Source organism: Monomorium pharaonis, unplaced genomic scaffold (assembly GCF_013373865.1).
Source record: "Monomorium pharaonis isolate MP-MQ-018 unplaced genomic scaffold, ASM1337386v2 scaffold_578, whole genome shotgun sequence".
NCBI lineage: Eukaryota > Metazoa > Arthropoda > Insecta > Hymenoptera > Formicidae > Monomorium > Monomorium pharaonis.
This window is the reverse complement of record NW_023415888.1, coordinates 1-16,145: the sequence shown is the minus strand read 5'-3', so window position 1 is coordinate 16,145 and position 16,145 is coordinate 1. Positions and strand designations below refer to the sequence as shown.

The 16,145-nt window shown below is 29.0% G+C and overlaps 1 protein-coding gene across 1 annotated transcript; it reads right to left on the bottom strand.

Moving 5' to 3' along the window:
* Window positions 1-14,969: 14,969 nt before the first annotated feature.
* Window positions 14,970-15,866, bottom strand: LOC118648664. The gene is made up of 2 exons (XM_036295018.1): window positions 15,825-15,866; window positions 14,970-15,473 (listed from the first exon to the last, which is right to left on the bottom strand). The coding sequence occupies exons 1-2, from the start codon at window positions 15,864-15,866 to the stop codon at window positions 14,970-14,972; spliced, it is 546 nt and encodes a 181-aa protein (XP_036150911.1).
* Between the last annotated feature and the right edge of the window lie 279 nt (window positions 15,867-16,145).

Here is a 16,145-nt window from a genome sequence, read left to right as displayed (position 1 = left end):
TGATTTGTCCATAAGCCAAATGCATAAAAAATTCAACCAATCGAATTTCTTATGCATTTATGTTATGCATTATACAAAAGTCTGTGCGGGAGCCCTTACGCGTAACCAATCAAAAACGTTACGCGGAAAGATCGCTCTCTTTCTCTTTCCCTAATAGGTATCTAATATTTAATTTCTATTCCTAATATTTCCTTTATTGTGCGCAGGGCCTTACATCGAGTGAGTCCCAGTCGCACACAGTAATAAACGGACACCACCAATCAAATTCTATAAATTCATCCTAACCCTAATTAACCCAGAAATCTGATTGGTGGTGTCCGTTTGTTACTATGCGCATTTGGTCTAGGGAGAAATAAAAGATCGGAAAAACATCTATTAGACGTCGGAGACATCTACGTCTAAAATAACGTCTAGAAATATTTGATTTAGATGTAATGTACTTTTGTGTTATTGTTTTGTTTAAAACCTACAATAGTAGTCTTTATACAATAACAATAAATTATTAATAAAAAATTATTTTAAGCTGCAAGTTATTTCTCGATGTCTAATAGACATCTAATAGATGTCTAAGTGAATGACAATAATTTTGAATAGACGTCGCGTTACTTTTTAAATAATTAATGCAATTTTGTTCATTCCCAGACAACACACAATATTTAAAAAATATTTATAAAATATTTATTATTTTATAAATATTTTTGTAGTGTTAGATTTGACAGATTGTAAAGATTTATCATAAATTTAAAAATATTTATAAAATATTTATAAATGTTCGAAAAATATTACTAGAAATCTTTATTTTTTATTTACCATAAATATTATATAAAATATTTAGTCTATATTTTAATAATATGTTGAATAAAGATTTTTTCTTCATGTACCCAGACAGCACACGGATATCCATACGACATCCATAAGACGTCCTTAACGGATATTAAGGATATCCACAGAACATCCGTTTTATGTTCTTTGAACATTCTATGGACGTCCATGGGATATTGGTTTATGAAACTGGTGGACATGCTATATCCGTAAAATATGTCCGACAGACGTCCTATGGACGTTCTATGGACGTCCTATGGACGTGATAAAAAGCGGCATTCAAAATTAAATTTTACATTAAATAAAAGGGTAAAAACAGAATAAAATATATAAATATAAATATTTATTTCAGAAATTATATTATTCTTTCGATAGATTATACATTAAACAATTTTAATTAAATAAGTATCATACGTATAATATTAATTAAACAATCAGCTTAAAGTATTTTGTAATTATCACACACATATATACAGGGTGTTTGGTAAAGATTTATGCAATTTTTATAAGCAGGTAGAGCGCATTAAGCTGAACAGAAAAGTCCTCATCGTTTTTTTATTTCGCGCATTTAAAACGAGATTCTTATTATATATGTATTCATTTGAATTTTGCACATTTCTGTTCAGGGTATCTCTATTAGCGGGGTGCGGGAGGGAGAGAGCCAAAGGCCCTCCTTGCACCCTTGCGCGCGCGCGCGTGTGTGTGTGTGTGTGTGTTTTCTTTATAGTACGCATTTTCTATACCTATTTTTTACGCTAATCTTTTCTGAGATACATAATGAAAGCTTTTAAAATGTTGAGGGGAAAAAAAGCTTTTTTTTTTCATGATAACCAAAATAATAGGTTTACGTAAAAAATGTATATAACCTTTTTGTAGAGCTTTTTATGAGCTTCATTTTTTGTTTGAAACTTTTTTCTCTAAAATCAATATTTTCAGAGATATACAGTAAAAATGTTTGCAACTTTAGGAAGTAATAAAGGGCAAACAAAGCTTTGTCGGCGAAAATCCTTTTAGGGAATTTCTTCTCTAATCAAGAGTAAGCTTTGGTTAAAATTTCAGCGTGATCGGAGGTTTCACCTTTTCGGAAGTTTATCCACTTTTTTTAATGAAAATAAAATTTTCTAACGACAAAAAGTATGTGTGTACGTGTACATACATGTGTACAAACAAATATCAGTTCTAATGCTTAAAGAAGCAATTACTAAAGTTATTTTTTTAAATAAATAATGATTATTTTTAATAAAAAATATTTTTTTGATGATAGTCTTAAACGTTGTAAACTGTCATTATAAATTTTAAAGAAGCTATTTATCATGTGCTCAAAAAAAATTTATACTTCTTTAAACAACATTAGAAAATTTTATCGATTAAAATGGAAATAACAACCAAATAAAATGTTTGTTTCAACTTTATATTCTTAATTAAAAATTAAATAACGAGGATATTTATATTTTTAATAAAATTAATCCTTGTGATAGACTTATAATACATGGAAAAACTTGTGGAAAAAATTACTATGGTAAGTAGTAAACGCGTGCTAAGGAGGAATTATGAAAATTTTTATTATGTTCTTCATCAAATTACGATAATATTTACACTACTTATATGATATAATTCTCTGAAATTTCTTCTTACAGTTCGTGGTTACTACCATAAATAATAAATCATACATAATTTTACTATAAAATTTTCTCCGTGTAGATTTACGAATATATGAATTTATTAAATGTTTGAACGAGCAAGCGAGCGTCGGCCGAGCATCTATCATCATTCTCGTTAAAGGAGAATTTGTGGTGGAATATATTAGCGAATTGATCAATCAGGCAGAGGCAAAGGCACACAATAAGATTCTTTGCTGCTCTTGTAACTTATAACAAATTCAACCTATTCCTGAAATTAAAGTTTATACTCACACACACACAAAATAACTTCTCTACAAAAATAGTAATATCTGAATTTTATTCAACTTAAGTGATATTTTCTTTTAAGGAAAAAATTACAAATTCAAAATAGAACTTTTAATCAAATTCAACCTAAGTGGTATATACTTTTGGATGGTTCAACCTAAATATTATACTCACACATAAATTAACTTCTCTACAATAATAATGATATCTAAATATTTTGCGCCAATTATAAGAACAAATATTTTTATAAAAACTAAAACATTATTACTATTCTTTAGCCAGTTTTTATAATACAAAATTTTTTAGATTTGACACTATAAAATTAAAGTATTACGTTTTTTTTTTCTACAAAAGTAATGATATATATAGAAAATGCGCCAACTATAAAGTAGATGTTTATACAAGCTAGAACACCTACTTTATTATGCTTTGGCTGACATTATAGTTTAATTTTTTATTAAGCCCGTATCAGACTAGAGATTGATATTGAGATTGAAATGAAATATAACCAATTAGTTAGTCAAATTCTAATTCAATCTCAATCTCAATCTCTAGTCTGATATAGCTTTGATTGTCTTAAGTTTGTCTTTAGATACAATTTCGTTAATTACGAAGTATTTTAACGATAAACTTAAGAAGATTCTTAAATATAAGATTAAACTATAAATATTAGCCTTTTGTATTAAATATTGGCTGCTGTGCGCCGATACGAGGCTGCTGTGCGCCTGCAAAAAACAATTGTCAGGAAGTATATTGGCAAAGAGTAAAGAAAATAATATTGAGCTGGTAAATAAGTTTTAATACAAACAAATTATAAATATTACAAATAAATATTTTAATACAAATAAATATTTTACTACAAAAACTTGGCGCTGCTAAACCGAATAATTTGCTTTAATACAAAATCATTTTTTTACAATCTCACTTACATATTAAAACAATACATATAACATACACGCATGCATGAGAGAGAGAGAAAGAAAAAGAGAGAGACAGGTATTCGAACGTATGCACGCATAAGAGACAGATACTACTTTCTTAAAAGTAAATCGCTTCCTTATAAACTAATAAGTTATATTATACTAAACTTAAGTAAATCGCTTCTCTATAAACTAAGTTATATACTAAACACACACACACACACACACACACACACACACACACACACACACACACACACACACACACCACACACACACACACGCACACACACACACACATTCAGATGCACATACAAGAGAAAAAGGAAGAGCTGGCAAATTATTCGGTTTAGCAGCGCCAAGTTTTTGTAGTAAAATATTTATTTGTATTAAAATATTTATTTGTAATATTTATAATTTGTTTGTATTAAAACTTATTTACCAGCTCAATATTATTTTCTTTACTCTTTGCCAATATACTTCCTGACAATTGTTTTTTGCAGGCGCACAGCAGCCTCGTATCGGCGCACAGCAGCCAATATTTAATACAAAAGGCTAATATTTATAGTTTAATCTTATATTTAAGAATCTTCTTAAGTTTATCGTTAAAATACTTCGTAATTAACGAAATTGTATCTAAAGACAAACTTAAGACAATCAAAGCTATATCAGACTAGAGATTGAGATTGAGATTGAATTAGAATTTGACTAACTAATTGGTTATATTTCATTTCAATCTCAATATCAATCTCTAGTCTGATACGGGCTTAATAAAAAATTAAACTATAATGTCAGCCAAAGCATAATAAAGTAGGTGTTCTAGCTTGTATAAACATCTACTTTATAGTTGGCGCATTTTCTATATATATCATTACTTTTGTAGAAAAAAAAAACGTAATACTTTAATTTTATAGTGTCAAATCTAAAAAATTTTGTATTATAAAAACTGGCTAAAGAATAGTAATAATGTTTTAGTTTTTATAAAAATATTTGTTCTTATAATTGGCGCAAAATATTTAGATATCATTATTATTGTAGAGAAGTTAATTTATGTGTGAGTATAATATTTAGGTTGAACCATCCAAAAGTATATACCACTTAGGTTGAATTTGATTAAAAGTTCTATTTTGAATTTGTAATTTTTTCCTTAAAAGAAAATATCACTTAAGTTGAATAAAATTCAGATATTACTATTTTTGTAGAGAAGTTATTTTGTGTGTGTGTGAGTATAAACTTTAATTTCAGGAATAGGTTGAATTTGATTAAGTTTTATCTTGAATTTGTAATTTTTTTTTATATTACTTAAGTTGAACCATCCAATAATTTTTTTGCTTAAAGGAAAAACCAAACACTTGGCGCCTTTTTTTACCTTTTTTAAAAAGGTAATTTTGTTGGGATATCACACATTTTATAGTGTTTATAGACCACTTAGATTGAATTTGATGTATGTATTACTTAGATTGAATTTAATGTAAAATATCTTATTTGATACATAAGCAAATTATTTTTTTCTATTGCATATATTACTTAAGTTGAATTTGATCAAAAGTTTTATCTTGAATTTTGTAAATTTTTTATATATTACTTAAGTTAAATTTAACACACTTACTATATATTACTTAGGTTGAATTTGACACACTTAGTATATAATACTTATATTGAATCATCCAAAAGTATATACCACTTAGGTTGAATTTGATTAAAAGTTTTATCTTAAATTTGTGATTTTTTCCTTATATTACTTAGGTTGCATCCAATAATTTTTTTGCTTAAAGGAAAAACCAAACACTTGGCGCCTTTTTTACCTTTTTAAAAAGGTAATTTTTGTTGAGATATCACGCATTTTGTAGTGTTTATAGACCACTTAGATTGAATTTGATGTATGTATCACTTAGATTGAATTAATGAAAAATATCTTATTCGATACATAAGTAAATTATTTTTTTCTATTCCATATATCACTTAGGTTGAATTTGATCAAAAGTTTTATCTTGAATTTTGTAAATTTTTTATTAAAGGAAAACTACACACTTAGCGCTTTTTGTACCTTTTTAAAAAGGTAATTTTGTTTGATTATCACGCATTTTATATTTTTTTTTAACTACTTAGGTTTATAGATCACTTAAGGTTACACTCTAAAACTTTCTCTTTGAAAAAAATTTTACTAAGAAGTTGAAGTTTATATAACGAATATAACACTATAAATTTTTAAATAAAATTTTCCTTTAAAGCATGTTTTGGAACCAGGCCTAAGTTGAAACATAGACTAAGTGATTTTTTATTTTAAGGAAAAAATCACAAATCCAAGATAAAACTTTTGATTAAATTCAACTTAAATAATATATACCTTTAGATGGAAAAAATCACATTTATTTATGTATGAAATAAATTCAAGATAATACTTTTTATGAAATTTAAACCAATTCAACCTAGGTAATATAGATATATATATATGAGCTTTTTTCCAAAAGCAAAGAATCACTTTTGATTCAACTTAAATACATACATATCACATTTATTTTGTATCAAATAAATCCCAGATAAAATAACTTATGATGTAACATAGATTAATTAAAGTAATATTTTAACATTGATTAATAAATTGCATTATGCACAAATACAACTTTATTGTGTAAAAAGAACATTTACACATAATACAAATAAATAATCAATGAATTAAACAACTCAATTCAAAATTTCTCAATTTTTTAAATATTTATAAAAATTACATTTATATTAAATTAGGAATATATACTTTGCTGAATCCACAAATATAACTTTAAACATTTACACATAAGACAAAAATCAATCAATGAATTAAGAAATTTAAATGATTACATTGCTGAACATATTTATAAAGAAGCTGAATATTATTAATATTTATATTAAATTAAGAATATATACTTTGCTGAATATATATTATTTATTATCAACTTTTTCTAAGAATAATATATAAATATCTTTAGCACCTCTAGGCCATTGCTTTTTTGTAACTTGCACATCATCTGCTTCAATCCAATCGCTATACGATCCTTCTCTACACATACTTATAAAATGACCATTTTCAATACATGAACCATGATGAAATATAGCGTTCATAACTTTATATACTTGTCCAGCTATTAATATTTTACTTGTCGGGATAGCGCATAAATTAAATTTTTGTGGTACTTTTACTAAATTACTATTTTGTAATAAAAATAGACTTAAACATATAATAACTATCTGTTTTGTCAATTTTATTTCTTTCTTAACTAATAACTCATTTCCTTCACAACGTTCACATGATTTATCGTGTAATTCAAACCAATGTGAAAATGATATATTTAATAAATCATTAAGATTAAAACTTTTTTTCTTTAAATTGTTAATAGGAATTGAAAGAATAACATTATTGTCCGTAGTAACTTTTGTATTACTACATAACTTACATCGAGTAGTAAGAATAACTTGATGCTCTACCAAATCTTTTATAAAATCGTATTTTGTACAAAGAGCTGTAAGAAAATCGAATACATCTCGTTTAATACAATTTGAAAAATACTCTCCTAAGTATTCTCGTATTGCATAGGTATTCAAATTATTTATTCCATTTTCATATCGGTGAGCTAAAATACTTAAAACATTTAATTTATCAGAATTAAATAATTGTTTTCTAATAATATTTAAATGAAATAAACATTGCAATACAGCATTTGCATAACATGAAACTTTGTCAGTATTTTGAAAACCACGTAGAATCCAAGCAGTACTACGTCGAACTTTTTGATCTGACTGTTGAACGGAAGTAATTGTCTTCCTTAATGTCCATGGCATATCGTGAACTTTATGATATCGTTCTTTTGAAATAGTAATAACTTGTTCTTCCGGTTTATGTATTTGTTTCAACCGATTATATTCGATAATTGCCTCTTCACTAGCTATTACACACGAAGGATCAAAATTAATTAAATGCAATCCATCCAGAGATGTCACTCGGGATAATGCAACATAAATCTGACCACAACTAAACACAGAATTACCTATATCCGTAACAACATTTTGCAAACTTAATCCTTGGGCCTTATGAATGGTAATACCATAACTCAAAGATATTGGAAATTGTTTCCTAATAACAAATGCATTTTCCATAACTTGAAATTTGACACTTACTCTTTCAATAAAATATTCTAAATTAGATGGTAAAAGAAGTTTGATTTTTTCTACATAATCCGTAGACGGATCTTGCACAACTGAAATAACTGTAGCAATTGTACCATTTATAAGACCTAAACTGGCATCGATGTTACGTCTTATCATAATTTTTGCTCCAATTTTAATTGTAATTCGTTTGAAAAGCCCAGCTGTCCTACTATTATCATCATCATTATCCGCCAATACCTTTGTTATTCTTTTTTTAATATATGGAATACATTCAATCTCATCTTCAGCAATTAATAATATTTCCTTTGAAGCAATACGACTTAACATTGCATTGTTAAGAACATCACACATATGACAAGTAGGCAGTAAACAAACGGTATCAGAAGGCAAATTATCAATAAAATTACATAATTCACCTAATCTTGCTTCGAAAGATTTACCTATAAAAGAGATTTTTCTTTTTTCAAGAATGTCACAATCAGATTTTGTCAGTAAACCAATACGAATTCTCGAAAGTAATTCACGATAAGATCCATCTCCTTGTTGGCGCATATTGATTGTTAATTCATCGTAATTAAACAAAGTAGTCCATAAATTAACAGCATTTAAGGAACCAAGAAATTTCTTAACTTTTATATTTGATAAATCTACAAAGGCAGGATCTTCATGTACAGGAGGTAATTGAAGCAAATCTCCAAATAGAAGAATATGCACTCGACCAAACCAACCATCATCACAATCAATAGTATCAAATATTTCAGATAATCGAAAATGTATGTACAATAAAATCAAATTAGATATCATTGATACCTCATCAATTATAAAAAGAATAACATTTTTAAGGTCTGCTCGTAAAACTTTTAATACGTGATCAGCTAATTGTTTATACTTAGGAGTAGAACCATGTTCAACGGGTAATTGAAGTAATCTATGTACCGTCAAACCATTTATATTAAACGCTGCTATACCAGTAGGCGCTGCTATTGCAGTATCCTTATTAAGATTTTGTTTTATCCAGCATTTAATAGTTTTAATCAAGAAACTTTTACCAGTGCCTCCTTCTCCACTAACGTATAGTCGTAATAACGATTTCTTATCTGACACGGTATTAATGACTCTATCAAATACTCTTTTTTGATCTGCATTCAATTTTGAAATCATTTCAGATATATCGATTTCTTCTTCGTGACCATCGAGATCTTTAAAATCTTGCATTGCTTCACCAGCTTGAATATTTTGAACACCTATTGGATTATCAGGATCATCTTGAGACAGATGCTGTTTTTCGTCAATCTGTTGTTGAACCAATTCGTTTACAGTTTCAATTGCTTTTTTCAATTCTTCCAATTTTTCATGATACTGCAATGCTTCGACGAGATGTAATTTTACTTTATGAAATGATTCTGCATAAGTATCACAATCATTTTTAAGATTTTCCATTTTTCGCCATGGTTGAAACATAAGAAGTAATGAAAAGAAATAATTTTCCGGCCGCGTCTTAACATCATATTTATAATGTTTAATGAGATGTCCACGTTGTCGCCGTTTAAGGTAATAACCATTATCCAGCTTGTAATATTTAATTTTTTTACTTTGTGGTTTAATTTTCGTAATATCATACCATTGCATAAATTCATATAAACACATCGATTCCAATTTTTTCGGTCTATGTGGATAATGGTCATCTATTACAGACGCACAAAATATATCTGTAGAATCTCCATCGAGTGCTTCAACTTCCTTAACGTTTTTCACTCTTCTATATCGTATCTGATTCGTATCCAACCATTTAAACGTCGTATCTCGATCAGTTCCATATAAAGAAATACCTAGCAATGTATCAGCAGCTTCAAGAGCACCACATTCTCTATTATTTAAAAATCGTAATCCAATATTCCAAAGACAACTCGCTATTGATTTGTTTGTCTGATTTTTACAATCAAGAATATCTTCAGATAATTCACATTGTCCTGCTTTACTTACATACTTACTTATGTACATATTAATAAACCTTGAATCTTCTCCAATATATTGTATATCCATATTTCCATTCCATGCAGTAAGAGTAGGGGGATTATAGTCATTTATATAACCCTCCCTCTCCGTTCGAGGAAGATCATAAAGCCTACTTCTAGACTTTAACTGTTTTCTACCTGCTATCGAACTTACAACATCTCTTAAACATAATGTATCCGTAACAGAGCGAGGAAATCCAAAACGACATATACGACCAACTTTACGTCCCCTTTTCTTAGAACGAAGACAATAATTGTTATGTTTGTGTTGTTGGTATGAATTAACCCGCTCATATAATAATGGAGAAATATTTTTATCTGGAATTTTACAAGTTACATGTTGTAAAATAAATTCAGAAATTTCTTTTTCAGAAGATACACCAATAATTGGTGCATCTTTAATCCAAATTAACATATGAAAATGTTGTATCCCTCTACCTTGATATTCTCGTCGCCAGAAGTAATGTGTAACTTCTCCAATCGGATGATCTTCAGAACAAATGAAATCAATCATTGCTTTAAACTTATTATCGAGAAATCTCGACGCTGATACGGGATCCCTAGCAACAAGAGCACTGGTGGAAGATGAATCGTTACACCAACCATTTACTTCACGAATGTATTGACCTAAATCATCCCACATCCATTCACCAGGACTCAATGTTAAAAACCATGTCGCGGGTCCGTAATGTTGTATCATGCATTCTAAATCATATCTTGGTCTACGCCAATATTGTGCCGTATTTCTTAAAGTAGAAAATATCGTACTCAAATCAGACTCCAATAAATCTTTCTGCACTGCTTGTAAATATTCTAAAGCCGTATAACGATCTCGCAAATTGGTTACATTTAATTTCTGATAAATACCGCGCTTTAATTGACGATTATTCGCATTATTTAATAAATAAAACAAATATTGTTGATTTAATCTATATTGGGGATGTTTAGAAGTCAAACGACATTTAATATATTCATGTTCATAAAGTTTAATTTGTCTAGTTTCATGTTGTCCATTAACACCAAAAGGATATAAATCTGGAAAACACAATAGATCTAAAAATTTTTCACGGTTATCCAGAGGTAATTCTTCAATTTTTAACATTTGATACAAAGCGTTAGCACTTTCACGTGTTTTCTTTTCATATAAAGGATAAATGGTATACTGTTCGTAATAACTATCCTTGTCATCAGTAACCTGAGTTAACATAGCGTCACCTTGAAGATTTAAAACAATAGCTTCTGCATTATTTTTTGTTTCTTGCATTTCAATTTTGGAATTCAATAATATACCATCATTATCATCATTATCCGATACAAAATCAGTATCATTTTCTGTTTCTTTTACTTCAAAAAATTCTACATTCTTTTCCGAACATAATCCATCGCAAGTATCTGGCAGTATAATGTGTTTATAAAGGTGATTATTACGTTTTAACCATACCAAAGCATCGAATACTTTTTTAAGATTTACCATTTCTTCCCAAATAATTTTTGCTTTTGTCGGAATACCTCTAACCAAAATGTACAATTCCATATTGTTTTTATTTATTGCATCAGTTTTTGAACATATTTTATTCATTGTTTGTTCTAACGGTAAAGGTAAATGAAATGTTCTACCTTTTACTTTCTGTACCATCTGCCTATGAGGCAACTTTTTATTCATCACAGTTCCCATTTTAACAATAGTTTGAAATGCTTTAGCTCTTTGTATTAACATTTTTTCGAATGAATTAAGAGACGATATTACTTCGGGAACATTTTGGATAAATAGATTGTTTAAAATACAATAAGCAGGCATTAATCCGTTACGGAATTTTCTTTGGCAATAAAGACATATGTATTGCAGATCAATATTTAGTTTTTTTATATGTGCCATTAAATCTCTCCAAATTGGAATATCTAATTGTGTTTTAACCTTACTAATTTCAGATACACTTCTCTTATAGCAAAGTCTCTCACATGAAACACAAACATATCGAGGTGTGTCCATGGAACGTTTAGTCAACGCTTTAAATGCTTTGCTATATTTAGAAATAATATCATCATCACTCAAATCAGTTAAACTTTGATGATGTTTGTAGATATTTACTCGATCTTGTGCCAAAATTATAAGTTCATTTAATGTATCGATATCGCCACAATTTAAAGCCTTTTCTAGATTTATTAACTTTCGATAGTCTGCTTTTATTCGATAAATCAAACGTTTAATAAATCTCACCTTTGGAAAATGAGGTGATAATAACTGAATAGAAAGAGACATCGCTTTACAAAGGTTTGGATTAATGTAACAAGCCTGTGTATGACCTAATTTGTCAGTCAAATCGTTTACTGTACATTTCTGACAAACCTTGCGTAATAGTTCTGGTATTTTCTTTAAAGTACATGTATTTATTGCTTCGAGAAATTTTTTATAACGATCAATTACAAGTGAATTAATTTTACACAAAGTATTGCACAACCATGCTTTTTTAGCTTGTGCTTCTACCAAAGGTAATACATTTATAATTTGACCTTTCACATTTGTTATCAAAGGTTGCGATGAAGTAAATTGTTCACTATATGTAGAATCGATAAAATAATTTTCGGAAGAAGCTGTATGACCCGATATACCACATAATGCATGTAATTTATCATCAATTGTTAAACACTCAGTAACGAGAGTTAAGTGTATTTCAGCCTTTTTTTTCAATACAGCTAATATTTTATACATATTGTGAATATAATTATTTCTAATATGCATAGACCAACGCAAAATTCTTTCAGCTTCTAATCGTCTTTCAATGTTATTTTTAATATCCAGTTTATTCATAATATCTGTTATTGTTACCGGATTACGCATATGTATGTAATTTTTTGACCAAAATTTTTCGTATTTTTTAATAATACTTTGACCAATATTTTTTTCTATAGCATTAGATTTAAACTTTTTGTTATAATAACGTTTGTTATATAACCATTTGCGATCAGAATATTGCATTTGTCTCTCTCGTTCACACTGAGAATTTATTAAATAACGTTTTTGTTTTTGTTTACGTTGTTTTACTAAATCCTTTTTATAACGATATTGCTTCTGAATTCGATTATGTTCTAATTTCTGATTATAGCAATATTTCTTATTAGCACGATTTTTTTCTCTATTTTTATGATATTGTTCAACTTGTTTAGCACGATTTTTTTCTGTGTTTTTGTGATATCGTTCAACTTGTTTAGCGCGATTTTTTTCTCCATTTTTGTGATATCGTTCAAGTTGTTTAGCGCGTTTTTTTTCTATATTTTTGTGATATCGTTCAACTTGTTTAGCGATATTTTTTTTAATATTTTGATAATATCGACGCCGCTTTACAGCGCAATTAATTTCTAAATTCTGTTTATATTGACGTTTCCTTCTACTAATACAATAACTTTCTGAATTCTCTTTATTAATATTTTCTACTTTTGAGCAATGTTGATATTCCAAAGATTTATTAACATTGTTATCATCATCTTCATTTATATCTACTATTAATTGTACATTTAATTTTGCTGTATGTAATATACTTTGTTGTTCATTTTTATATTGACATTTTTTACGTATACAAACTGTTTCAGTATTTTTTGCTTTTATTACTGCTAAAGGAAGCACTTTCTGAAGAGTATAATTTGCATCTTGAGGAAAATGCTCAATTGTATTAGATTCAAACATTTTTATTAAATGTGAACGCATTAAACTATGATCATATTTTTACTTTGTTGGGATTTATGTTAAATAATAACGAAACAGCAAAGGCTATTGCAAAAACGCCACAATCGCTACCATTCGGTTGTTCTTGTACAGTAAAAAATGTGACAGGATTCTTGACAAAGTCATAAGTTGGAAACAATTTTTGTAAAAATTGTTTCTGACAATCACTCAACATTTTTCCATTTAGAGAATCGTAAATAAATATATTTTTTGTATTGTAATAACTGCATATCCAATGTGTTCCCAACAACGTAGATGGTAATATTTGTATATGCTTTTTGTTTGTCGGTATGGGTTGTATAGTATTCATTAATTGTATTCGCCATGTTTCGACAAATTCATAATCTGAATATTTCTTTAAAAGATAATTAAAATGATCCATATGCAAATCATTTAATCATCTGCCTTCTGCAATGATACTTCTCTGTTCTAACGACAGGATCATTTCTCGCTCATTTCGTTTTTTTTTATTAACATGTTTTATTTTAGAATCATGACTTTTTTCTAACAGGTACAATTGTTCCTCGTGTTTGCGTTTTGTACAAGTCGCTTTAATCTCTTTTACGTTTTCTACTAATGGAACTTTCTGAGCAACATACTTTGAATCTTGAAAAAAAATGCTTAATTGATGCATTTTGTTCTTTTGAATAATTTTCATGTAATCCATCATCGTAATTTTTTTGTAATTGATTTAATTTTTGTTGTATGTTTTTTGGTCAAATTGACTTTTAGCACATTTACGAGCTGCGTCAGCCGCTCTTGCTCTTATTACTGCTAATGGAAGCACTTTTCTGACAAAAACCATACTTTACATCTTGAGGAAAATGCTCGATTACATTTGATTCAAAAATTTTTACTAAATGCGAACGCATTAAACTGTAGTCATATTTCACGTCTTCAGGTTTAATATTAAATAACAATGAAATAGCAAAAGCTATTGCAAAAACCCCGCAATCATTAGTATTCGGTTGTTGTTGCACAGGAGGAAATTTAACGGGTTGTTTATCAAAACAATAAAATGGAAATAATTGTCTCAAAAATTGTTCATAGTTTTTTGTGCAATTTCTTATTATTAAGTGATATCATAAATAAATATATTTTTTGTGTCATAATAACAACACACCCAATGTCCATTCAATGATTTATTTATATCATGTAAATATAAATTCAATGGATCAGAATATACTAAATAAATTTGTATTATGTTTCTTATTTGTGGCATAGGTGGTATCGTATCAGGAATTTGTATTCGCCACGTTTCAACAGGTCTATAATCCGAATAGCTTTTTAAAAGCTGTTCAAAATGATCCATATGTGCACAATTTTAACCAGTCACCAATTAATAATAATATTTCTTTGTTCTAATGACATTTGTTCACTTATTTTCGCAGACATTTTTGTTTTATTTTCTTTTATATAACTACACTTAAAATAACAACACTCAATCTATACAAGCGCACAGCACCAGATCTTTGCAGATACAAAGCACCCAACCTTTATAAGGGCACAGCACCCAATATTTACAAGTGCACAGCACCTGATTTTTACAAGCGCACAGCACCCGTTTTCTACAAGCGCACAGCACTCGATTTTTACAAGCGCACAGCACCCGTTTACTGCAAGCGCACAGCACCCGGTTTTTACAAGCGCACAGCACTCGTTTTCTGCAAGCGCACAGCACCCGATTTTTACAAGCGCACAGCACCCGTTTACTGCAAGCGCACAGCACCCGATTTTTACAAGCGCACAGCGCCCGTTTTCTGCAAATGCACAGCACCCGATTTTTACAAGCGCACAGCACCCGTTTTCTACAAGCGCACAGCACCCGTTTCTCGTAAACGCACAGCACCCGTTTCTTGTAAGCGCACAGCACCCGTTTCTCGTAAACGCACAGCACCCGTTTCTTGCAGACGCACAGCACCCAATATTTACAAACGCACAGTACCTTTGTTTAAATCTTATTAAAAACTTAAATAAAAAAATACTTACCTATTTTCTCCTAAACCGCAAAAATAAAATCTACAAAACAATAAAAAAGGAACAAGATAAAATCTACATTGTAACAATCTTCCACGGCAATGATACAATATTTTGCAATTATTCTACAAAATAATACATCATTGTTCTTAGAAAAAATTTTGCACACAAAATCAAATTATATAATGCAATTATAACAAAAGGGTTTATTCAAAATCAGCCAAATCTGCCCACCCCTATATTTGCACCAAACTGTGAATTTTGATAGACCTTTATACCAATAGCAATCCCAGAAATTTTTAGTCCCCCAATTTTTTACCTTATTTTTTACCCTCAAATCTGTAACTCGCGAACCAAACATTTCCCCAACATGCGGTTTTCGTTGTTTTGCAGGGAATTTCGTTGAGAATCACATTAAATTTTAAACAAAATCGAAAGATGCCATTTTTGGCAATTTAGAATTTTGTAACATGTTAAAGGGGTAAAAATAGGCTAAAATCGTTTCTATAGTACATATCTCAATAGCTCTTACCATTTCGGAGATATTTGAGATGCAATTTTTGACTTTGACTCTCCGCCTTCCCACTCTTGTGTAATTATTTGGGGGGGGGGGCTGGAATTTCAGGGATTGCTATTGGCA

Bases quoted from the DNA above. Each gene is read 5' to 3' on its own strand.
- LOC118648664 (XM_036295018.1), bottom strand. From the start codon at position 15,866: ATGTTTGGTTCGCGAGTTACAGATTTGAGGGTAAAAAATAAG. The intron at 15,474-15,824 runs GTAAAAAATTGG...ATTTAAACAAAG, and splicing joins ATTTGAGGGTAAAAAATAAG to GTACTGTGCGTTTGTAAATA.